The following is a 26,125-nucleotide window of genomic DNA, read 5'->3' on the forward strand; positions in this document are numbered from 1 at the left end:
TGCCTAGGTGTTCATTGGCAAACTTTAGTCTTGCCCTGATGTTCTTTCTGGACAGCAAAGGTTTCCTCCTGGCACACCTCCCATGTAGATCAAATTTGTGCAGCGTCTTTCTAATGGTAGACTCATGCACTTTGACATCAACAGTGGCAAGAACTACCTGTAGGTCCCATGATGACATTCTGGAGTTCTTAAAGACTTCTTTCAGCATCTTGCGGTCTGCTCTCGGACTGAACTTGCTGGGGCGGCCGGCCTGGCCTGAACGAGCTGGCAGTTGTTTGGAATCTTCTCCACTTGTAGTTGATCTTCCGGACAGTCGAATGATTGATTTCAAATTGTTTGGAGATCTTTTTAAATCCCTTCCCAGACTCGTAGGCATCTATAACCTTCTTTCTGAAGGCCTCAGAGAGCTCTTTTGATCTAGGCATGGTGACGCCGCACACTTCAATAACAAAGAGCAAACCAAACTAAATATCTGACGTTGAAATAAGACAGGTTCCTCCAAGATCCTCTCTAACGATGTTCTAAACATTTGCACCTGAGCTGGTGCACCTGATTCTAATTTTAGGTATTTGAAGTAGTGATAAATGTAGGGGTGTACTTACTTTTTCCACATACGAAATTTGCATTTATGTTTATTTAAATTATACAATGGACGACAAAATGTAAATGTTTCATGATATTTGTTATATTATATCACCTTTATTTGTCAATATTGTTGAAATGAAGATCAAATAGCTGTATGTTGAAATATGTTGAAAAAGTCAAAACTTTACATGGGGTGTACTTACTTTTTCACATGACTGTATGAACAAAAAATTTCATATATATATACTTTAAATTCAGATGTGCTGTCTCGATGGCCGAATGGAAAAGCATCAGACTCCCATGCTGTGGATTGTGGGTTCAAATTCTGTCTGGGTTGAATTTTATTTTTCCATTAGGCCATCGAGGGCCATTTCCGGTGCTGTAAGACGTCTGGTGCGCAGACTGGTGACTCGGATTACTTGTCCTGCGATTCTATTGTGATTCTTGATAGACCAGAACTTTTTCTATCCGCATTTTTACCAGTTTCGTTATGTCGTTTAATGGCACAAGCCACTGCATTTACTGACACTTGGAATTGTTTTGCAATTTTTCTCAAGGATTGGCCTTATTTTCTCACAGTTACAATTTCCTGTCTTTTTTCTGGTGTTAGCTGAAATTTGGCCTGATATGGTCAAGATCGACCTAATATGGTCTTTGTAGTGTAAAAGACCTGGACACATGGTCTTCAACCCGATGGAGCAACCATTCACCACCTCAATCTAAACAGGTTGTCGATGTGCGGACATAATAAATCAATATCGTTGTAGATTAAAATTAATTTTATATCTGATGTGACGATTTTGAAGAGTTACGATTTGACAATTAGAAACTTTAATATCGATAACGAGGTGAGGATGAGGAACATTTGCTAAAATAATAAAACTTACAATCCCAACAACACTTTAGTCTCATCAAGTATTTCATATCGATTTTTACCTTCATTTCATATTTGGGATCAGAAATGTAAAGGGAAATCAATCCAGGTGTGAATAGTCATCACCTGCCCAGATTTCTTGCCCTCGAGGTGTTTGGAGGTTTGATCCAAAAGCATTTTGGCCCAACGAAAGTTTTCTCCTTTGCATTTAACGTGAGCTCACCTGAATGAGGTATACCCATGCTGGGCTATATAAGGTACAGGAGAACAGCACACGGTAGGGACCTCAGAGTTTGCAGTGGAAGCAGGAAAAGGAGCTCAAGCAAGATGTCGATCTCCCATACAGTCAGCTCGAGTCACACCAAGAGTATCAGCCGAGGACAGGGTGTGAGCCACAGCCATGGTTCTTCACACAAAGTCAGTGCAGGGTCGGTTCGTTATGGTACAACTTACTCAAGCGGTGGAATCACGAGGGTACTGGGATACCAAGGTGGTGCTGGAGGTGCAGTGAGTGCTGGTTTTGGGCGATCGGTAGGTGGAACCGGTCTTTCCCGAGTGCTTGGGAGCAGCATGATGAGTGGCTACAGATCTGGAATGGGAGTTGGTGGCCTCTCTATGTCCGGTACGGCGGGGCTTCCTGTTAGCTTGCGAGGTGTTGGAGCAGGAAAGGCCTTGCACGCCATTACCTCTGCTTTCCGCAGTCGTGTTGGAGGCCCGGGAACCAGCGTTGGAGGATATGGCGTCAATTACAGCTTCCTGCCGAGTACTGCTGGTCCCTCATTTGGTGGTCCATTTGGTGGCCCATTTGGTGGACCCTTCGGTGGTCCCCTTGGACCAGGTTACATAGACCCGGCGACTCTACCCTCTCCTGATACAGTCCAACACACTCGCACCCGGGAAAGGCAGGACCTGCAGATCCTCAACACCAAATTCGCTAATCTGGTTGATCAGGTGAGGTGATGTTGGACATCAGGCATATTTTGTGAATACTTTCCATCAATCACTCGTGTGATCCTCACATCGTACCTTTCCAAATTTATATCGATATTGATGTTCATTGAATTCCCGAAAACAATGAGTTATTTAACTTGTCTAATTATTGATCTCCTGGAACATCCTTTCACTGACCTGCTTGTGAACTTACCTGCTTGTGAACTTACCTGCTTGTGAGCAGTCCTTTATAAGACTTTCATCTCTTTCTGCACCACGTGATCACCAAATTGTCCCCTTTGTACCCTCCAGGTGCGGACATTGGAGCAACACAACGCCATCCTGAAAGCTCAGATCTCCATGATCACCAACCCCAGTGACTCTCCAGATGGTCCTGTGAACACAGCAGTGGTGGCAAACACAGTGACGGCGACCTACAACACACAGATCCAAGACCTTAAGACCACCAATACAGCACTTCATTCTGAGGTTGATCACCTGACCACCACCATCAACGACATCACCACCAAGTAAACAAATGCACCACATGGACATTACACATGGTCATTCCCATTATTGAGTTAAGGTTCATCTCGAGGAAGATCTGCAGCTTGGATATCCTCTCACTTCCGCAGATAACACCTTGTTTGATGTTATTTTCGAGTCATGGAATCATTTCCTCATGAATATGAACATCTTCTTCAGATATGAAGAAGAAGTGGAAATCACACGGACACTGGAGACAGACTGGAACACGCACAAAGATGTAAGTGCTGAACTCAAACCGTGGGAGATCGGACAGAACTGATGATCACCACGTGGTTCAACTTAGTGAGGAGTCATGATTAATGGAGTGACGTTTGTAACAGAATGTCCTGTATTTACAAACCAAGTAGATAATGGTGCTCAATGAATACCTGACAGGTGAGGTAAGGTACAATCAAAAGAGAAAGTTAAACCTTTGTGGTTCCTAAACAGAATATTCAATGATTTGTTGACATTTTCATGTTTACAGAATATTGACAACACCTACTTGACCATCGTGGACCTGCAGACAAAGGTCCAGGGTTTGGATGCCCAGATTAACACCACCAAGCAGATCTACGATGCCGTAAGATCCTTTGATGTTGTAGAATTTCTCCATTTAATAGAAGATTCTTCATCAAGGTGTAATTGGGAGTTTAGGGATCGTCAGATTAGTTTCTCAACTTGGATTATTCATTCAAGGTTTTCAATATTTAAGGAAAATTATCTCTCACTGATGAATATATCTTCATTCCCATGTTAATTTGGATCAATCACATCAAATTTAACAAATTCCAACAGGTAAACTGAACTGAAGGTGATATCTCTTCAAATTGTGATGTAGATCACAGGTCTCTGGAATGACATTTAAAAAATGTATTTAATGATATAATTATATCAAAACCTCCACCAACACCACCACCACCCGTGTACCCACAGCGTGTACGTGAGGTGCAAGCTACCATCACAGGTGGACCAACAGCTGCCTATTCCATCCGGGTGGACAACACCAACCAGGCTATAGATCTCACAACGTCTTTACAGGAAGTCAAGACCCACTACGAGGTTCTTGCAACAAAGAGTCGTGAGGATGCCTTCGCCCAGGTTCAGCCACAGGTAAGAATGACGGTGTGAGGACACGTGACATCCCTACCAAACATAATGGACATTTGATGATTTTCTGAATGGATTTTTCTTTTTCCAGATCCAACAAATGGCCGTCACCGTCCAGTCTGGTCCTCAAGCGATCATCCAGGCCAAGCAACAGATACACGTGTTCAAGCTCCAGATCGACTCGGTTCACCGTGAAATTGATCGTCTCCACAGGAAGGTACGTCACCTTGTGCTGTCTATGTGTACCTTGTGACTTGTCTTTGCTTAATTACCACAAAACAAATAATGATAAAAAATAATTTTTGTTTCAAATCAGAACACAGACTTGGAGAGAGAGATTACCCAGATTGAGACAAACATCCAGACACAGTCTGATGAATGGACCAACAAGATAACTAGCCTCAAGGTGGACATGGAGGTCATCAAGAAGGTGAGGGTGTTTTCTGGGTCTACAATAAAATTATTAATTATCTCACCAGTTCACTCTCCCACATCTCACCTGTTCACTCTCCCATGTCACCTGCTCACTCTCCCACATCTCACCAGTTCACTCTCCCACATCTCACCAGTTCACTCTCCCACATCTCACCAGTTCACTCTCCCACATCTCACCTGCTCACTCTCCCACATCTCACCTGCTCACTCTCCCACATCTCACCAGTTCACTCTCCCACATCTCACCAGTTCACTCTCCCACATCTCACCAGTTCACTCTCCCACATCTCACCTGCTCACTCTCCCACATCTCACCAGTTCACTCTCCCACATCTCAACTGTTCACTCTCCCACATCTCACCTGTTCACTCTCCCACATCTCACCTGTTCACAATACATTTTTTAAATAATAATTAGCATTTTCTGTGTTTTATCCACGGATAAAGTTCATGTAGAAGCGAAACTCTTCCTGATGATGTAGAAATATTGAAATGAACTTGTATTATTATCGATCACTGATTAATCATCTGCAAATTGTACAAACTTCATCTACTGATCATTCACCTCCCATTGATCACAATCCCTTTTTAGCAAATCACACAGTATGCCAGAGACTACCAAGACCTTCTGGCCACCAAGATGTCTCTGGATGTGGAGATTGTAGCTTACAAGAAACTTCTGGACAGTGAGGCGACCAGGTATGATGGTCACGTGATTATTGAGAGATTTTCATAATAACAGATCAATAGTAACACTAAAATGTCTAAGACGAGGGTAAAACGTGATATCAGATAATAAATGTGGTTCTTCAGATATTCTCAATGAACGGATGACGTTAAACAAACCATCTCATAGCAGTTTTCCTCCAGTGTTGATATCAAACTCTTTTCTACTTTCTCCAGAATAAGCCATGATGGAGGAATCACCATCACCACCAACACAGGAACATACCCAGGTGGACTAGCTTCAGCTCCGGGTGCTGGTGTTTCCTACGCCATGACTCCTGGTGGTGCTGGAGCAGGTGGCTTGGCTGGAGTCGGTGGTTATGGATTCAGGAGCATGGGAGGAGGTGGTGCTGTAGGATACGGTGCAGGAGGTGGTGCTGCAGGATATGGTGGAGGTAGCAGTTTTGGTGGTGGAATGGGAATGTCGATGAGCAGGATGTCCATGGGTGCTGCGGTTGGAGGAGGCAGTTGCGGTTCTGGATTCTCTGCAGGAGTTGGACTTTCCTCGAGCCGTGCAGGTTACAGCAGCAGCAGGAAAAGCTACAGCTCAGGTGAGACATTGAGCACAGATTTGCAGGTAACTGAGCAATGACTGGGTCTGCCAAGAGGTAGCTCGTAATGATTTGATCTGTAGCATCCCGATGATGTCCTCGTGCTTTACTTGGCAAGCCATGAGTGGGTGATTAGATCATGCATCCCAGCAAGTTGTGAAGCAATGAATGAGCATGTACCTCATCCAACATCATCTCACCAGTAATCTCACTCATCCTCCTCTTCCTCAGTGTTTAATTAATCTTGTGGAGCAGTCACGTTACAATGGGGATTGGGATGATTCCCATATCTGTGTCTGGTAGGAATCATTGCAATCTCCTCCTGATGGATGTTCCGGTGGTTGGTAACTGGTGTGTTTCTGTTTCAGCTCGTTCATCATCCCGGATCTACTGAGAAATATTCCAAGATTTAAACACCAAGGACAATGACCTCAATGCTTTCATTAGTTTGGTGAATAAATTAAATTGATGAGATGATTATAACTTCCCTTCAAGCAGTAACATTCTTTCCCTTAATCTTTGCTGGAACTCAAGGTGAATCACCACTTGTGTTGTTGATAATGTCGGAATAATCACGGAAATTGCATCAATCGGGAATTGTGGAGGAATTGTGGAGGAATGCTCATGTTGTTGGTGATTCTTGCTGGAAAATGAATTTGCTTTGTTGTTTGTGCGGAATTTGCCTTTGATGAAACTCATAAAGCAACACAATTGTACATCGTCGTTGTTTTGTCTTCTCTCAATAAGTGACTTTGAAAGTTACGTTTGAATGCTAAACGAGTCATTTTGAGCATGTTCTGTGTGTTTTAAACTACGCTCGGTTACACAAAGAAATTAGATGCAGGAGCAGGCCACTTGGTCCATCCTGCCTACGCCACATCAACACCAGACCAATTAAAAAAAAGTGTTTTATTTTGTAGTTTTTCTTTCTTTTGGGGAGGGGGAAGTGGGCGAAGGCGGTTCGTGGGTGAGCAACACAACACCAAGAACACACCACCCTTGACGAGACCCTTTCAGGCATGTCACTCCGGGAACTTAAAGGTAGATCTAGGAATTACCCGGACCCTGTTGGAGGGGGTGGGGAGAGAGGGTGGTACACCAGGCCAAAGCGCCGAATGGGGAGGGGGGGGGGAGGGAAGGGAAGGGTGGTGGTGTCTGGAGGTTCTCCCCAGGAAGTTTTGAAAAATCGTTTGTTGGAAATGGCATTTCCTGCGTTCTTGGATATTTCTGCAGTTCATTGCGTTCTTCCCCGGCCAAACAGTTCAGCAGATTCGCGGTTACTCATGGGCCAAAATTGGCGAACTGAGGAGCCGACTTGCCCAGCCGTTCCTTAGTTAAAACAAGAATGACCGCATTGTGGTCACATGACAACCTGCAACAAAATCCGCAGACAGAATCTGAAGCGCGCATTTAATGCACTCTTAAAATATCAACAATGATCAACAATTGGAAAACACACATTCTTGGGGAAAATGCAAGCGGAATAGAAAAGCCCATTTATGTGGTATGTACCATGTGACAAACCATATAAAATAAGGGTCATTCCTTAGCTTGTAGAAAATGCCAAACAATAGAAAAGAAGGAAATTCCAAAAAATATCGTGTGCATGTTGTACGACCCTTGTGTTCTTTGGAGGAACCAAGTAATGCTCTCGAAAAGTTCAAAAAAGGGGCGTCCTGCATCTGGCAAATAAATTACATTTACTTTTTATTGCAGGTGTTTGAATCAAATTGGCGACCTTCATTATTTAAGGGTATTTTGGGTCTTTGGGGTGTTTTGGGTCTTTGGGATCTGCAGGGTCTTTTGGATATTTAAGAGTCTTTGTGGTCTTCAGGGTGTTTTGGGTCTTCAGGGTGTTTTGGATCTTCGGGGTATTTTTGGTCTTCAGGGTGTTTGGGGTGTTTTAGGTCTTCACGGTATTTTGGGTCTTCTGAGTGTTATGGGTCTTCGGGGTCTTTTGGGTCTTCAAGCCATTTGGGTCTTCAGGGTATTTTTGAGCCTCAGGGTGTTCAAGGGTATTTTGGATATTTGGGGTATTTTGGGGCTTCGGGGTCTTTTGGGTCTTTAAGGGTATTTTGGTTCTTCAGTAGTCTTTAGGGTCTTGGGGGATTTGAAGGGTTGTCAAAGGTCTGAGGGGTCTCAACAGTCTAAACGTAATTAAGAGGGTGTTAATATTAGTTGAAGAAGAAGAAGACGTTTTGGTTGGACATAAACATACATACAAACAAACAGACAAACAAAACCATACACGTTTGCTCTATTAAAATAAGATTATCTGAAAAAAGAAAACTATAAATACATGGTAAAAACAAATCTTGATCTTTATATAATCTACCATATAAAACACAATGTGCGTGTGTTTGTGTGTGTGTGTGTGTGTGTGTGTGTGTGTGTGTGTGTGTGTGTGTGTGTGTGTGTGTGTGTGTGTGTGTGTGTGTGTGTGTGTCGTGTGTCCGTCTTCATCAGGGTCGGCTTTAAAGGATTTGAGTAGTGCTTTTGGAGGGATTTGAGTGGGGGGCTGGAGGAGGGGGGGGGGGGGTCAAGGGGCAAATACCCCAAGGACCCAAAAGACCTATTGGACCCCAAACACTCAAAATACCCTGTAGACTGTTGAAGACACAAAAGATCATGAAGACCCAGAAGACCCGGAAGGACCCAAATGACAACGAGGACCCAAAATACCCCAAGGAATCAGAAGACCCCCAAGGACTCTGAAGATCCAAAATACCCCGAAGACCCAAAATACCCCAAAGACCCAAAAGACTGAATATACCCCAAAGACCCAAAAGACTGAAAAGACCCTAAGACCCAAAAATTTGGTAAGACCCAAAAGACCCCAAAGACCCAAAATACCCTGAAGATCCAAAGACCCTTAAATAACCAGAAGACCCAGAAGACTAAAAATACCCCAAAGACTCAGAAGACCCTTAAATACCTCAAGGACCCAAAATATCCCAAAGACCCTTAAAGACCCAGAAAACCAAAAAGACCCCGAAGACCCAAAATACCCGAAAAATCTAAATGACTGAAAAGACCCAAGAAACCAAAGATGCAGAGGACCCAAAATACTCAAATGACCTAAAATACCCCAATGACCCAAATTAACCAGAAGTTCCAAGGATGCAAAAGAGCTTGAGCACCCAAAAGACCCAAATGAACCAAAGGACCCAAAAGACCCTTGGGACTCTGAAGATCCAAAAGAAGAGTAATTATGTCACTTACATTGGAATTGTAGACGGCGGCTTGCAAACCGAGCCTCAAATTCAGTGTACGGATGCGTTTTTGTTTTTGTTAATACAATAAATACATGGCGTAGGGAGGTGAAATTAGCTAAACGTGACGTGCAAAGTGCGCAGAGTAAACCGAGTGTTCATTTACGTCTCCAGGCTGCCAAGCCAAAACACCAAAAAGACCCTTAAATACCCTGAGGACCACAAAGACCCAAATTACCCCAAAGACCAAAAATACCCCAAAGAACAAGATGACCGAAAAGACCCGAGGGCCCCAAAGATCCAGAGGACCCAAAAGTGCCAAATGACCCAAAAGACCCCGAGGACCCAAATGACCCAGAGGACACAAAAGACCCAAAATATTCCAAGGATGCAAAATAGCTTGAACACCCAAACCGAGCCTCAAGGTCGGTGTAAAGAAGCGGGTTTTTTTTTAAATCACAATAAATACAAGGCACAGGGAGGTGAAATTTGCTGCATGTGACGTGCAAAGTGCGCAGAGTAAACCGAGTGTTCACTTACGTCTGTAAGGCATCTAATAAATAAAGAAGATATAAGCACACCTAACACTAGGCCCAGGCTTCACACTTTGGCACGCTCACGCGGCTGCACCGTCAAATAAACTGTTCCAACCCGTCATTTTTGACGGGCTTTATAAAAGTGTATTCATAAAGCAGCTAAAACTGTGTCCTGGGACTTACCACTCATCCTGTGAAGTTCAAAATGTACAGTCGTGGCTAAAAAATACTGGCCGAAAAATACGACGCCGACTGGCCTACTCACTCCGCTGCTCACAGCCCCATGACGCGCTTCCACTGAGAGAAATGATTGTAGTCAGGGCCCTTAGGGATATTTTGGGGTCGTTTGGTTCAAATTCTTCCGAAAGCATCAAATTTGGCCCAGATGTTGCCCATGCCATACTCTTTCGATTTTTGACGGGCGCCAAGACGGGCGCCCCCCCCCCGGGGGGCCCCATATTGGCGAAATACTAAATGGACGCCACCCGGATTAGAGGAAAATCAGTTAAATAACCAAAAGGGTTGGAATCATGTATGATACCACTTTTCAGGGGTTTTCGAGGTCGAGGAATCCAATTATGATGTTATTTTGATGATTCGAGGTCAAGGTCAACCCTCAAGGTCATCTTAAAGGTCATTTTTGAGTCAAACATGTCAGTTTTTGAGTTTTTTGACAAGATTTACGCGAGGTTCACCATTTTATGTTTCTGGGTTGGGTAATCGAACTCTGACCTTATTTTTGACAATTATAGGAAATATTTACATGTCTATTTCCTAATTTTCAAGCATATGCAGTTCATCAGTCGAATTACAAAGGTATGGATTTTGATGTTTTATGAACTGTATACCATATCCTTGTGTTTAATTTTTGTGCGATCATGATCCGGGTTCATGTATACATGATTGTATACGTCATAAATATGACGTCATAGGTCATGTGACCTGGCGGCCATATTGGATTTTATGAAAACCTTAAAAATGGATCCCTGCCTTCATTTTTCGATCGATTCATTTTGAACTTTGACCACTTATAGTACGCCATGTGATTGGATGCATATCCTAATTATGACGTCATAGATCAGGTGACATGGCGGGATGGACCGGTATGGTCCCCGGATCATACCGCCCTTGGCGCCCGTCAAAAATCGAAAGAGTATGGCATGGGCAACATCTACGCCAAATTTGATGCTTTTGGAAGAATTTGAACCAAAATATCCCTAAGGGCCCTGACTATTGCTTGTAACTCGTACCCAATGCTAATCCTTGGGCTTTGTTCATGTGGAAAACTTTACACACAGCAGGAAATACCATTTTATCCATGTTCTCAGTGCGACAAATCGCACCTCTTCCAAGGAACGAAATAAAACGATGACAGAGGACTGGGTGCTCTGTAGTATCTTCATTTGTGGGAAGAGATGTCCACAAAGCATGATAAGGACCACTACTCGAAAGGAACAGTGTGCAAGGTCCCCAAGGGTATTAACAATTGCACATCGACACCAGTCCTGGGACAGAGCTGTTTCGGCCTTAATGGCTTCACCTTCAAAACAAAATTTTAACGAGAACAAGCAATCAAAGATTGCTTAACATCCCCCGGACTTGTTTTGTATGGTTTTATAGTATGTATTTTATGGACGTATGCACATTCTAATTAATTGGGCATACTTTATGGATAGACGGACTTGGTTGAAAATAGATAAAGTGTATTACTGGCTACCACTAGGTGCCATTTGTGGCCTACATCAGCACATTTTGTACAGACAAACAAAGAAACAGACAAACAAACAAGCAAATAAACAGACAAATAAACAAATAAACAGACAAACAAACAAAGAAACAGACAAACAAACAAAGAAACAGCCAAACAAAGAAAGAAACAGACAAACAAAAATAGAAACAGACAAACAAATAAATAAACAGACAAACAAATAAATAAACAGACAAACAAACAAAGAAACAGGCAGAAAAAGAAACATACAACAAACAAAGAAACATACAGACAAACATAGAAACAGTCAAACAAACAAAGAAACAGACAAACAATCACACAAAGAAACAGACAAACAAAGAAACAGACAAACAAACAAAGAAACAGACAAACAAACAAAGAAACATAAAACAAACAAAGTCAACAGACAATAAAAAAGAAACAGACAAACAAACATACAAAGAAACAGAAAAACAAACAAAGAAGCAAACAAAGAAACATACAAACAAACAAAGAAACAGACACACAAATAAAGAAACAGACACACAAACAAAGAAACAGACAAACAAATGAAGAAATAGACTAACAAACAAAGAAACAGACAGACAAACAAATAAACATACAAACAAACAAAAAAACATACAAAAAAACAAAGAAAGACAAAACAAAGAAACAGACAAACAAACAAACAGACAAACAAACAAACAAGAATACGTCTTGCGGAGCATGATACTTGCAAAATCCGCCCCCCCATCCCAAGGAAAAAAATTCCATTCATGCAGCAAATTGTCCATTTCATCAAGATTAAAATTGACAGTCTGACGATTTCTGACGACAGGAAGAAAAGTGACGATTTTTCAGATGAAAAATGATTTTGTAAGGTTGACCTTGAGTTGACCTTTGACATTTTGACCTCAAAAATAGTTAGTTTCCCTATTTAGTGACTCAATGTGCAAATGCTGTTCAATTTTCAAGTCAATCGGATGAAAATTGAGGATTTAAAGTCTTGGCCTATGTTGACATTTTGGCTTATGTTGACCTAAAAAATAGTTGGTGGTTGAATTCAGTGACCATATATGTAAATCCTCTTCGAATTTCAAGTCAATCAAATGAAAATTGGTGATTTTAGAAATTCGGCCGATGTTGACCTTTTGGCCTATCTTCACCCTAAAATATAATTTGTGGTTGAATTCAGTGACAGATATGCAAGTCATCTTCAAATTTCAAGGCAATTGGATGAAAATTGAGGATTTTAGAAATTTGGCCTATGTTGACCTTTTGGCCTATGTTGACCTTTTGGCCTATGTTGACCTCACAAATACTTGGTGGTTGAATTCAGTGACCAGATATGCAAGTTCTCTTCAAATTTCAAGTCAATCGGATGAAAATTGAGGATTTTAGAAATTGGGCCTATGTCTCAAATATACTTGGTGGTTGAATTCAGTGACCAGATATGCAAGTCATCTTCAAATTTCAAGTCAATTGGATGAAAATTGAGGATTTTAGAAATTTGGCCTATGTTGACCTTTTGGCCTATGTTGACCTCAAAAATACTTGCTGGTTGAATTCAATGACCAGATATGCAAGTTATCTTCAAATTTCAAGTCAATCGGATGAAAATTGAGGATTTTCGAAATTGGGCCTATGTTGACCTTTTGGCCTATGTTAACCTCAAATATACTTGGTGTTTGAATTGAGTGACTAGATATGCAAGTCCTCTTCAAATTTCAATCCCACTCCTCCCTCCAGGTCTTTAAAACAGCTGTTCACCACCATCTCTTATCTTCCCCCATCGAAAACCTTGATCTTTTCTACCCCCGGTAATTCACTCCAGAGTCCTTGCAGTGTTCATATGTTTTATTCCTCTCCCACCTCCCCCCAAGTCCTCCCAATATCCCTGCTCTCAAATGCTGTGTTTGTGTCCTTCCCCCTCTCTCCCCATCTTGTCTGCCGCTCCCCTTGTTTTTTGTGTTTTGTGTGTCGGTTTGTCTTTTTGTGTGATTAATGTTAGCTCTTTCACGAGCCTCGATCTTGTATACAAAAAAAAAAAAAAAAAAAAAAAAAAAAAAAAAGTCAATCGGATGAAAATTGAGGATTTTATAAATTTGGCCTATGTTGACCCTATGGCCTATGTTGACCTCAAATATACTTAATGGTTGAATTCAGTGACCAGATTTGCAAGTCCTCTTCAAATTTCAAGTCAATGGGAAGAAAATTGAGGATTTTAGAAATTTGGCAAAGTTGGTGACCTTTGGCCTATGTTGACCTTTTGACCTTTTTGACCCCAAAAACAATAGGCTTCTCAATTGGGACGACCTATACAACTTGGTGAAGTTTCGTGACGATCGGTTTGGAATTGTGACCTGTAGGCCGGTGACAAACAAACAGACAAACAGACAGACAGACAGACAGAACCACAAACGCAACCGACCAATATACTTGCCGGAATCTTTTCCGGCACGTAACAAACAAAGATGTCGTGCATAGCACGATACTTGCAAAATCCAAAGAAACAGTGGTTGTTTGACTTATGCTGACCTTTTGACCTCAACATCATTGATGGTTGAATTCAATGACCTGATATGAAAAGCCTCTTCAAATTTCAAGTCAATCGGATGATAATTGGCAACTATAGTTGGCTTTTAAGGACCACAAAAATAATTGGTGATTGAATTCAGTGACCTGATATGCAAATAGTTTTGACCTAAGTTTTGACATTTGGTGGATGTTGACCTTTTGACCTCATAATCAAAATTTGACCAACCAAAATTTGAATCAAAAATTTACCAACCAAGACCAAAATTTGAATCAAAATCAAAGTTTGACCAACTGCACCGTTTGGTGAAGTTTTTTGAAGATTGGTTTAAAATAGTGACCTGTAGGCGATTTATAGACAAACAGAGAGACAAATAAACAGACAGACAAAAACAGACAGACAGAATAGCACACGTGTCCAACCAAGCAACAAACAGACAAATGGACCCAAACGCAATTCCCGAACCTGTGGTAAGGGTAAGTACAACGGCACTCGGTAGAGTACACACCTCCGCCAGCACGAAAAGTTTACATTTTGTATCCCAACAGGCCAGATCTGGATCCGAACCTGAACCAAAATCGAATCGGCTTGTTTGTGACACCAACACAACTCATCCACCAGGTTACTTTCTTATCCATCTATAAATTTTTGAGATATCGTGCTGAGATATATATCGTTTGGCCCTATCTTTAGGTGAAGGTGAAGGTAAAGAATCATTCTTTGGTGAAGAATCACTTTAAAGATTCTCGTATCCAGATCCAGAGCTTCACCAAAATCGAGTCAATTTTTCCTTGTCATACACCCAACCTGTCCACCTAATTTAGTCTGAATCCAGACAACTTTTTGAGATATCCTGCTCACAGACAGACAGACCAGGGTGAAAACAAAACCAAAGCCCACCTGCAGTGGCAGAGGTACTAACCTATTAGGACTTACTAGCCACAGTACCTGCCCTATGGGTGGGGCTTCAATTGGGAGGCTCCTGACACTGGCCCACAATGGCCTTTCTCTTTCTAAGTGCCCTACCGCTAAGCTTTTCCCTTCTCACCCGCTGCCCCGCAGCCGCTGACACATACACAGTCTGTGGCGAGTTGACAAATATGGGTGCCGAGTCCAACCTGATCAAAATCGAGATTCGGATCGAGATCGAGATTCGGATCCTCACGAAAATCAAATAATTTTTGTGTCGTTGCACACCCAATGTGTCCACCAAGTTTTGCCCGAATCTATCCATAATTTTTTGAGATGCCATATTGTCCTGTCAGCCCCGACGGTTAACACCGCTGGGTGACGAATGACCGATCAATCTTACTGACAAGGCAAATTCCAGAAACTGGCGGTTGGTCCGTCGTGCGTGGATGAAGGAACCAAAGTGCTTACCTGCATGGAGCTCACGGGGCTTATACTCGAACCCACAAACACAGAAACACGACAAATGAAAAATGCCACAATAATAAATTTCATGAAAGTGAAGCACGGCAAAATAGAGGTTGAGGTAAAATAAATCCTATTTTGAAACGTCTCCACTCATTCACAAATACAAAGCACGGAGGAAAGATAATAAAAATAAAAGGTTTTCTTTCATTCGGCCGGTACTCAGCTCTGGTCAAAAATGCGCCTGGGAGCTTGATGGTCGCGGCAGTCCGTGCAGCCACCCGCGCGGGAAATGCTCCAACAAATGGCGCCGAAAACTCCCAGACGTGAGCAAGACGTGAGTCCCAGACGAAAACACCCAGACGTCGCTCAAGCTTTTGGGTCTCACTATCTGCCATGATCTTTCTTGGGAAAACCACATTTCCAAGCTGGCCTCCAAAGCCAGTCGCCGACTGGGCATCCTCCGTCGTGCGAAGTCCTTCCTCGGCACACCTGAGCTCCTCACCACATACAAGGCTTTCATCCGCAGCTCAATGGAATACTGTTCTCCCCTATGGGCCGGTGCTCCTGCCTCACACCTAGCTCGGCTTCACGCTGTTGAAACCAAAGCTTTCAGAATTATTGGAATCTCCCGCGATGAAGCTATCTCTGAGGGTCTTTCACTCACTCACCGCAGGCAGGTAGGTGGTCTTTCTGTCTTCTACCGACTCCTCTCCGGCCTTGCACCCCCAGCTCTCTCTGTGCTCTGTCCCCCAAATATTCCTACAGGTCGTACAAGATCTGCCAGCAACCCTCTGATGGTTAAACTGCCGAAATCTCGGCTCTCTGCTCACCTTCACTCTTTCATTCCTCTTTTCTCCCGCCTCTGGAACAAACGCCCTCACTCCCTTCAATCCCACTCCTCCCTCCAGGTCTTTAAAACAGCTGTTCACCACCATCTCTTATCTTCCCCCATCCAAAACCTTGATCTTTTCTACCCCCGCTAATTCACCCCAGATCTACCTTGTTTGAAATTCCAACTTCTTTCCTGGAAGTCCTGGCAGTGTCCATATGTTTTATACCTCTCCCACCGCCCCCTTCCCATGCCCCCCCCCCCCAAAGCCCTCGCCCTCTCTCAGATCTCTCGATGTCTCCATGTCTCTCGGTCCCTGCTCTCAAATGTTGTGTTTGTGTCCTTCCCCCTCTCTCCCCATCTTGTCTACCGCTCCCGATGTTATATGTTTTATGTGTCGGTTTGTCTTTCTGTGTGATTAATGTTCACTCTTTCACGAGCCTCGATCTTGTATACAAAAAAAAAAGAAAAAAAAAAGAAGCCAACCTGCCATTTCTCGCTTCCACTGCCATGCTGGACGTGGCTCTCTGCTCCCCCGAAAAGCATCGAGTCAAACAACACCCCATCCACTGACGTTGCAGAGGTTCACAGAGCTCCGAAAAGTTCTCTACACAGGTGCACCCGAGACAAAGTGACTGCCCAAGCTGAAAGCCAAAACCAAGAGAGAGAAAAGACTACTGAGCAAGAGCCAAGAGACGTGCTCTTCTTCCGCCCCCACAACCAAGTGCTCCTCAAAAGTGCACCAAAAGCACTGGCACATCAATCACACCAACAATGGCGAGCTTCTTGTTTCAGTGAGAAACAGCCGAGAGTCTTCTTCTTCTTCCTTCTCAAACCCTCTTGCTCTGACATCACCCACCGACCAATCATGAACCTCGGGGCATGGCCTCACGGCCCTGCTCTTTCTGGAGGCAGGGCTTAGTTGCCGATTACGATTCCTCGGAGGCGGGGTTTAGTCTGCTCGGGAATGTTCGGGTCCCGTAAGCGGTTACTTTGGTTATTGTTGGAGGTGGTTGGGCGGCCTTGTAGATGTAAAAACGTAGGGGATAAATCACAGGAGGCAATCACATACCGGGAAAACTAATCTTAACCCCAATCTAGATAACAAAAGCTCCACCCTCCTCCCCCTCCCTCCCCCCCCCCCTCCATGAAGACACATAAACAATCTTAAGCTCACAGCTTTCCTGATTAAATACATCGAGATTGCCTTCCTACTCGCACACAGGCCGTGCTGCCCTACACATTGCTGTATCCAATATTGTATTTAATCCCTTACCCCCACAAACGTAACAATATGTTACATATCGTTTTTAGTCCGACCTCTCAATGGCGAAGAATCACTTGAAAGAATTCTCATTTCCAGATGTTCACAAAATCTAATCATTCAGTTCTGCTCACACACCCGACCTGTCCACCAGATTTCATCCGAATCCATCCATAACTTTTTGACTTGTCCTGCTCACAGAAAGACAGACAAATAGACAGGAGTGGAAACGACCTCCCTCCACCTTCGGGGGTGGAGTAATTATGATCGACCAAACACGCTCTTTGTAGTGTAAAAGACCTGCACACAAGGTCTTCAACTCAATGGAGCAACCATTCACCACCTCAATCTAAACAGGTTGTCTATGCGCAGACATAACAAATCAATTTCGTTGTAGATGAAAATCAAATTTGTATCTGATGTGACGATTTTGAAGAGTTAAGATTTGACAATGAGAAACTTTCATATCGATAACGAGGTGAGGATGAGGAACATTTGCTGAAAGAAAAAAAACTTACAATCCAAACAACACTTTAGTCTCATTAAGTATTTCATATCGATTTTTACCTTCATTTCATATTTGGGATCAGAAAAGTAAAGGGAATTCAAATCCAGGTGTGAATAGTCATCACCTGCCCAGATTTCTTGCCCTCGAGGTGTTTGGAGGTTTGATCCAAAAGCATTTTGGCCCAACGAAAGATTTCTCCTTTGCATTTAACGTGAGCTCACCTAGATGAGGTATACCCATGCTGGGGCTATATAAGGTACAGGAGAACAGCACACGGCAGGGACCTCAGAGTTTGCAGTGGAAGCAAGAAAAGGAGCTCAAGCAAGATGTCGATCTCCCATACAGTCAGCTCGAGTCACACCAAGAGTATCAGCCGAGGACAGGGTGTGAGCTACAGCCATGGTTCCTCACACAAAGTCAGTGCAGGGTCGGTTCGTTATGGTACAACTTACTCAAGCGGTGGAATCACGAGGGTACTGGGATACCAAGGTGGTGCTGGAGGTGCAGTGAGTGCTGGTTTTGGGCGATCGGTAGGTGGAACCGGTCTTTCCCGAGTGCTTGGGAGCAGCATGATGAGTGGCTACAGATCTGGAATGGGAGTTGGTGGCCTCTCTATGTCCGGTACAGCGGGGCTTCCTGTTAGCTTGAGAGGTGTTGGAGCAGGAAAGGCCTTGCACGCCATTACCTCTGCTTTCCGCAGTCGTGTTGGAGGCCCGGGAACCAGCGTTGGAGGATATGGCGTCAATTACAGCTTCCTGCCGAGTACTGCTGGTCCCTCATTTGGTGGTCCATTTGGTGGCCCAGTTGGTGGCCCATTTGGTGGTCCCTTCGGAGGTCCCCTCGGACCAGGTTACATAGACCCGGCTACTCTACCCTCTCCTGATACAGTCCAACACACTCGCACCCGGGAAAAGCAAGACCTGCAGATCCTCAACACCAAGTTTGCTAATCTTGTTGATCAGGTGAGGTGATGTTGGATATTTTTATCTGATCTTTCAGTTGTAGAAGGAGATTTGATGGAATTTGTTCCATTTCATTTGCGTTTCTTTGAGACCAAAGCAACACATAAATGAACTTGTAATTGATGCATCTCTTCAAATTCGCTCTTTATTCAGCTCTGGATCACCAAATTGTCCCCTTTGTACCTTCCAGGTGCGGACATTGGAGCAACACAACGCCATCCTGAAAGCTCAGATCTCCATGATCACCAACCCCAGTGACTCTCCAGATGGTCCTGTGAACACAGCAGTGGTGGCAAGCACAGTGACGGCGACCTACAACACACAGATCCAAGACCTTAAGACCACTAATACAGCACTTCATTCTGAGGTTGATCACCTGACCACCATCATCAACGACATCACCACCAAGTAAACAACCGCACCAGATGGACATTACACATGGTCATTCACATTATTGAGTTAAGGTTCATCTCGAGGAAGATGTGCAGCTTGGATATCCTCTCACTTCCGCAGATAACACCTTTTTTGATGTTATTTTCGTGTCATGGAATCATTTCCTCATGAATATGAACATCTTCTTCAGATATGAAGAACAAGTGGAAATCACACGGACACTGGAGACAGACTGGAACACGCACAAAGATGTAAGTGCAGAACTCAAACCGTGGGAGATGGTACAGAACTGATGATCACCACGTGGTTCAACTTAGTGAGGAGTCATGATTAATGGAGTGACGTTTGTAACAGAATGTCCTGTATTTGGAAACCAAGTAGATAATGGTGATCAATGAATACCTGACAGGTGAGGTAAGGTACAATCAAAAGAGAAAGTTAAACCTTTGGGGTTACTAAACAGGATATTCAATGATTTGTTGACATTTTTATGTTTACAGAATATTGACAACACCTACTTGACCATCGTGGACCTGCAGACAAAGGTCCAGGGTTTGGATGCCCAGATTAACACCACCAAGCAGATCTACGATGCCGTAAGATCCTTTGATGTTGTAGAATTTCTCCATTTAATTGAAGATTCTTCATCAAGGTGTAATTGGGAGTTTAGGGATCGTCAGATTAGTTACTCAACTTGGAATATTCATTCAAGGTTTTCCAGATTTAAGGAAAATTATCTCTCACTGATGAATATATCTTCATTCCCATGTTAATTTGGAGCAATCACATGAAAATTAACAAATTCCAACAGGTAAACTGAACTGAAGGTGATATCTCTTCAAATTGTGATGTACATCAAAGGTCTCTGGAATGACATTTTAAAAATGTATTTAATGTAATAATTATATCAAAACCTCCACCAACACCACCACCCGTGTACCCACAGCGTGTACGTGAGGTGCAAGCTACCATCACAGGTGGACCAACAGCTGCCTATTCCATCCGGGTGGACAACACCAACCAGGCTATAGATCTCACAACGTCTTTGCAGGAAGTCAAGACCCACTACGAGGTTCTTGCAACAAAGAGTCGTGAGGATGCCTTCGCCCAGGTTCAGCCACAGGTAAGAATGACGCTGATGTACACGTGACATACCTATCAAGCATAATGGACATTTGATGATTCTCTGAATGGATTTTTCTTTTTCCAGATCCAACAAATGGCCGTCACCGTCCAGTCTGGTCCTCAAGCTATCATCCAGGCCAAGCAACAGATACACGTGTTCAAGCTCCAGATCGACTCGGTTCACCGTGAAATTGATCGTCTCCACAGGAAGGTACGTCACCTTCTGCTGTCTATGTGTACCTTGTGACTTGTCTTTCCTTAATTACCACAAAACAAATAATGATTAAAATAATTTTTGTTTCAAATCAGAACACAGACTTGGAGAGGGAGATTACCCACATTGAGACAAACATCCAGACACAGTCTGATGAATGGACCAACAAGATAACTAGCCTCAAGATTGACCTGGAGGTCATCAAGAAGGTGAGGATGTTATCTGGGTCTACAATAGACTGATTATCTCACCTGTTCACTGTCCCACATCTCACCTGTTCACTCTCCCAAATCTCACCTGTGTTCACTCTCCCACTTTCACCTGTTCACGGTCCCACATCTCACCTGTTCACTGTCCGATATGTCACCTGTTCACTCTCCCACATCTCACCTGTTCACTCTCCCACATCTCACCTGTTCACTCTCCCACATCTCACCTGTTCACTCTCCCATATGTCACCTGTTCACTCTCCCACATCTCACCTGTTCACTCTCCCACATCTCACCTGTCCACTCTCCCATATGTCACCTATTCATTCTCCCACATCTCACCTGTTCACTCTCCAACATCTCACCTGTTCACTCTCCCACATCTCACCTGTTCACTCTCCCACATCTCACCTGTTCATTCTCCCACATGTCTCCTGTTCACTCTCCCACATCTCACCTGTTCACTTCCCACATTTCACCTGTGTTCACTCTCCCACATCTCACCTGTTCACTCTCCCACATCTCACCTGTTCACTCTCCCACATCTCACCTGTTCACTCTCCCACATCTCACCTGTTCACTCTCCCACATCTCACCTGTTCACTCTCCCACATCTCACCTGTTCACTCTCCCACATCTTACCTGTTCACTCTCCCACATCTCACCTGTTCACTCTCCCACATCTCACCTGTTCACTCTCCCACATCTCACCTGTTCACTCTCCCACATCTCACCTGTTCACTCTCCCACATCTCACCTGTTCACTCTCCCACGTCTCACCTGTTCACTCTCCCACATCTCATCTGTTCACTCTCCCACGTCTCACCTGTTCACTCTCCCACGTCTCACCTGTTCACTCTCCCACATCTCATCTGTTCACTCTCCCACATCTCACCTGTTCACTCTCCCACATCTCACCTGTTCACTCTCCCACATCTTACCTGTTCACTCTCCCACATCTTACCTGTTCACTCTCCCACATCTCACCTGTTCACTCTCCCATATGTCACCTGCTCACTCTCCCCCTTTCACCTGTTCACTCTCCCACATCTCATCTGTTCACTCTCCCACATCTCACCTGCTCACTCTCCCACATCTCACCTGTTCACTCTCCCACATCTCACCTGTTCACTCTCCCACATCTCACCTGCTCACTCTACCCCTTTCACCTGTTCACTCTCCCACATCTCACCTGTTCACAATACATTGTTTTATAATCATTTTCATTTTCTGTGTTTTATCCACGGATAAAGTTCATGTAGAAGCGAAACTCTTCCTGATGATGTAGAAATATTGAAATGAACTTGTATTATTATCGATCACTCATTAATCATCTGCAAATTGTACAAACTTCATCTACTGATCATTCACCTCCCATTGATCACAATCCCTTTTTAGCAAATCACACAGTATGCCAGAGACTACCAAGACCTTCTGGCCACCAAGATGTCTCTGGATGTGGAGATTGTAGCTTACAAGAAACTTCTGGACAGTGAGGCGACCAGGTATGATGGTCACGTGATTATTGAGTGATTTTCATAATAACAGATCAATAGTAACACTTAAATGTCTCAGTCGAGGGTAAAACGTGATATCAGATAATAAATGTGGTTCTTCAGATATTCTCAATGAACGGATGACGTTAAACAAAACCATCTCATATCAGTTTTCCTCAAGTGTTGATATCAAACTCTTTTCTACTTTCTCCAGAATAAGCCATGGTGGAGGAATCACCATCACCACCAACACAGGAACATACCCAGGTGGACTAGCTTCAGCTCCGGGTGCTGGTGTTTCCTACGCCATGACTCCTGGTGGTGCTGGAGCAGGTGGCCTGGCTGGAGTCGGTGGTTATGGATTCAGGAGCATGGGAGGAGGTGGTGCTGTAGGATACGGTGCAGGAGGTGGTGCTGCAGGATATGGTGGAGGTAGCGGTTTTGGTGGTGGAATGGGAATGTCGATGAGCAGGATGTCCATGGGTGCTGCGGTTGGAGGAGGCAGTTACGGTTCTGGATTCTCTGCAGGAGTTGGACTTTCCTCGAGCCGTGCAGGTTACAGCAGCAGCAGGAAAAGCTGCAGCTCAGGTGAGACATTGAGCACAGATTTGCAGGTAACTGAGCATTGACTGGGTCTGCCAAGAGGTAGCTCGTAATGATTTGATCTGTAGCATCCCGATGATGTCCTCGTGCTTTACTTGGCAAGCCATGAGTGGGTGATTAGATCATGCATCCCAGCAAGTTGTGAAGCAATGAATGAGCATGTACCTCATCCAACATCATCTCACCAGTAATCTCACTCCTCCTCCTCCTCCTCCTCCTCTTCCTAAGTGTTTAATTAATCTTATGGAGCAGTCACCATACAATGGGGATTGGGATGATTCCCATATCTGTGTCTGGTAGGAATCATTGCAAACTCCTCCTGATGGATGTTCCGGTGGTTGGTAACTGGTGTGTTTCTGTTTCAGCTCGTTCATCATCCCGGATCTACTGAGAAATATTCCAAGATTTGAACACCAAGGACAATGACCGCAATGTTTTCATTAGTTTGGTGAATAAATTAAATTGATGACGATGATTATAACTTCCCTTCAAGCAGTAACATTCTTTCCCTTAATCTTTGCTGGAACTAAAGGTGAATCACCACTTGTGTTGTTGATAATGTCGGAATAATCACGGAAATTGCATCAATCGGGAATTGTGGAGGAATGCTCATGTTATGTTGGTGATTCTTGCTGGAAAATGAATTTGCTTTGTTGTTTGTGCGGAATTTGCCTTTGATGGAACTCATAAAGCAACACAATTGTACATCGTCGTTGTTTTGTCTTCTCTCAATTGGAATAGTCGAGTCGGTCACTCTCAGGTAGAGATTTTCAGCCATTTATTAGAAATCACTAAATAATATTGTGATCCAGGGATGCAGCTCGGTCTCAGAGGTCCAATAGAATATTAGGGAGAAATATTAGGGGGCCTTGTCAAGGTTCGTATTGCTCTGCAACAGCTGACAATTCCAACAAAAGGTTTTATTCATGGAAAATTAACAAAGTTATTTGAAGCATCACAGGAAGCAAATGTTTGGTGTTTTGGGAATTATTTAATTATCAGATTAAGAAAGGTCCTAAAAGGGATAACACCTGAAACATCAGGAGAGAATGAGTCTCAGTGGAATTCCTTGCTTGTGACCTTCAGGCTGTAAGCCCTGGAGCAATTCCAATGTTCCTGTTTCACCATTTAATTTCAATATCCGACAAGCCTGGTTATTTTCATTCTAGCGAGTAATGAATTCCACATACAGTGCATTCAGAAAGTATTCAGACCCCTTCACTTTTTTCACATGTTGTTATGTTGCAGCCTTATGCTGAAATCGTTTAATTCATTTTTTCCCTCATCAATCTACACTCAGTACCCCATAATGACAAAGAGAAAACAGGATTTTAGAAAGTTTTGCAAATTTATTAAAAAGAAAAAACTGAAATATCGCATTTACATAAGTATTCAGACCCTTTGCTATGACACTTGAAATTTAGCTCAGGTGCCTCCCATTTCTCTTGATCATCTTTGAGATGTTTCTACACCTTGATTGGAGTCCACATGTGATAAATTCAATTGATTGGACATGATTTGGAAAGGCACACACCTGTCTATATAAGGTATCACAGCTGACATTGCATATCAGAGCAAAAACCAAGCCATGAGGTCGAAGGAACCTGCAGAGCTCAGACAGGATTGTGTCGAGGCACAGATCTGGGGAAGCCTACAAAAAATAATTCTGCTGCATTGAAGGTTCCGAAGAGCACAGTGGCCTCCATAATTCTTAAATGGAAGAAGTTTGGAACAACCAGGACTCTTCCTCGAGCTGGCCGCCCAGCCAAACTGAGCAATCGGGGGAGAAGGGCCAAGAACCCGATGGTCACTCTGGCTGAACTCCAGAGATCCTGTGTGGAGATGGGAGAAACTTCCAGAAGGACAACCATCACTGCAACACTCCACCGATTTGGGCTTTATGGCAGAGTGACCAGACGGAAGCCTCTCCTCAGTGAAAGACACATGAAAGCCCACAGAATCTTGTTTCTCACAGTCTGAGAGTCCTTAGGTGCTTTTTTGCAAACTCTTTTGCAAACTCAAACTCAGAATTTTTTGTGTTGGCTTTCCCAGATCTGTGCCTCGACACAATCCTGTCTCTGAGCTCTGCAGGCAGCTCCTTCGACCTGATCGCGTGATTTTTGCTCGTATGCATAATATGCATTGTCAGCTGTGAAACCTTATATAGACAGGTGTGTGCCTTTCCAAATCATGTCCAATCAATTGAACTTACTACAGGTGGACTCCAATGTAGGTGTAGAAACATCTCAAAAGGACTTCTGCGACTCAATGGGACTGACACAATCTGTCAATTTCCCGACCCGGATCTCAGTCAACGGAGCATCTTCTCTTCTGGATTTGGTTATGACAAACTTCCCTGAAAATGTCTGCTGCTCTTCTTCTGCTCCAATCGGCTCATCTGATCATGTGCTTGTCAAAGTGGACATCTCTCTGACCATTCTCAGAGAGCCTCCTCAGCGTCGACGCGTCTGGCATTTCACTCAGGCCAACTGGCACGGTCTTCAAGCAGCCATCAATCATCTGGACTGGTCTCCCATCTCTACCGCCTCTGACATCAACTCATCCTGGGAATTCTTTCAAAGTAAATTGCTCTCTGTCATGCACAGATTTATCCCATCTCGTCTTCAGTTGTCATACCCTTCCTCCCGTCCATGGTACACGGAATCTTGTGGTGAGGCTGTTGCCCTGAAACAACTTGCTTTAGTCTCCTGGAAAGCAAATCCAACGGAAGGAAATCTCATTTCCTTTCACAAAGCCCGAAACAAGTGTGTGTCCACCCTCAGGAGAGCCAGGAAACAATATCTCACCGTTCTCAAGACCGAACTCTCTTATCTGTCTCCCTCTTCCAAATCCTGGTGGCGTCTGGTCAAATCTGTTTCTGGTGTTTGTTCCCCCTCCATCCCCTCCCTCACCTCAAACGGCTTAACGGCCGACTCCGCACGTGAAAAAGCTGAATGCCTCAACTCTGTGTTTGCCTCTAAATCTTGTGTCCCAAACCCATCCCTCTCTGTACCCACTGTACCCAGTCGTACCCAGCTGCTCCTGGACTCTGCGTCCTTTCCTCCTGACAAGGTGGAAAAGTTTCTGTCAACCCTCGACTCTGATTCTGCAACTGGTCCTGACGGCATCAGCCCACGGGTCCTAAAATCATGTTCTTCTGCTCTTTCACTCCCTCTTCTGTTCTCTTCACCCTCTCTTTTGCTCAAGGTCATCTGCCATCTGCTTGGAAATCAGCCAACATCACCGCTTTGCACAAAAAAGGTGCAAAAACAGATCCCAGCAACTACAGACCAATCAGCCTTCTCCCAATTATCAGCAAAGTCATGGAATCCATCATTGCTTCAGATATGAAATCTTTCCTCTTCTCCAATGGCTTGATCTCTGATCATCAATTTGGTTTCAGACCTGGTCACTC

The 26,125-nt window shown here is 43.7% G+C and overlaps 2 protein-coding genes across 2 annotated transcripts; both read left to right on the plus strand.

Annotated features, from left to right (window-relative positions):
* Positions 1 to 1,732: 1,732 nt before the first annotated feature.
* LOC137412793 (thread biopolymer filament subunit alpha-like) lies at positions 1,733 to 6,454 on the plus strand. The gene is made up of 10 exons (XM_068098111.2): positions 1,733 to 2,410; positions 2,702 to 2,919; positions 3,095 to 3,155; positions 3,405 to 3,500; positions 3,854 to 4,030; positions 4,119 to 4,244; positions 4,344 to 4,457; positions 5,054 to 5,160; positions 5,365 to 5,738; positions 6,107 to 6,454. The coding sequence occupies exons 1-10, from the start codon at positions 1,787 to 1,789 to the stop codon at positions 6,130 to 6,132; spliced, it is 1,923 nt and encodes a 640-aa protein (XP_067954212.2). The 5' UTR covers positions 1,733 to 1,786; the 3' UTR covers positions 6,133 to 6,454.
* An 11,525-nt stretch (positions 6,455 to 17,979) lies between these two features.
* Positions 17,980 to 23,415, plus strand: LOC137412794 (thread biopolymer filament subunit alpha-like). Its single transcript, XM_068098112.2, has 10 exons — positions 17,980 to 18,670; positions 18,861 to 19,078; positions 19,254 to 19,314; positions 19,564 to 19,659; positions 20,010 to 20,186; positions 20,274 to 20,399; positions 20,498 to 20,611; positions 22,010 to 22,116; positions 22,322 to 22,695; positions 23,076 to 23,415. Exons 1-10 carry the CDS (start codon positions 18,035 to 18,037, stop codon positions 23,099 to 23,101), a joined length of 1,935 nt encoding a protein of 644 aa, XP_067954213.2. The 5' UTR covers positions 17,980 to 18,034; the 3' UTR covers positions 23,102 to 23,415.
* The last annotated feature ends 2,710 nt before the right edge of the window (positions 23,416 to 26,125 follow it).

The sequence above is a fragment of the Myxine glutinosa genome, chromosome 5 (assembly GCF_964187855.1).
Source record: "Myxine glutinosa chromosome 5, kmMyxGlut1.1, whole genome shotgun sequence".
NCBI classification, from domain to species: Eukaryota; Metazoa; Chordata; class Myxini; order Myxiniformes; family Myxinidae; genus Myxine; species Myxine glutinosa.

Coding starts and splice junctions, on each gene's coding strand:
- LOC137412793 (XM_068098111.2), top strand. CDS start 1,787: ATGTCGATCTCCCATACAGTCAGCTCGAGTCACACCAAGAGTATCAGC. Junction 4,031..4,118: donor TCGCCCAGGTTCAGCCACAG/GTAAGAATGACG, acceptor TTCTTTTTCCAG/ATCCAACAAATGGCCGTCAC. Junction 5,161..5,364: donor CTGGACAGTGAGGCGACCAG/GTATGATGGTCA, acceptor TACTTTCTCCAG/AATAAGCCATGATGGAGGAA.
- LOC137412794 (XM_068098112.2), top strand. CDS start 18,035: ATGTCGATCTCCCATACAGTCAGCTCGAGTCACACCAAGAGTATCAGC. Junction 18,671..18,860: donor TTGCTAATCTTGTTGATCAG/GTGAGGTGATGT, acceptor TGTACCTTCCAG/GTGCGGACATTGGAGCAACA. Junction 22,696..23,075: donor CAGGAAAAGCTGCAGCTCAG/GTGAGACATTGA, acceptor TTTCTGTTTCAG/CTCGTTCATCATCCCGGATC.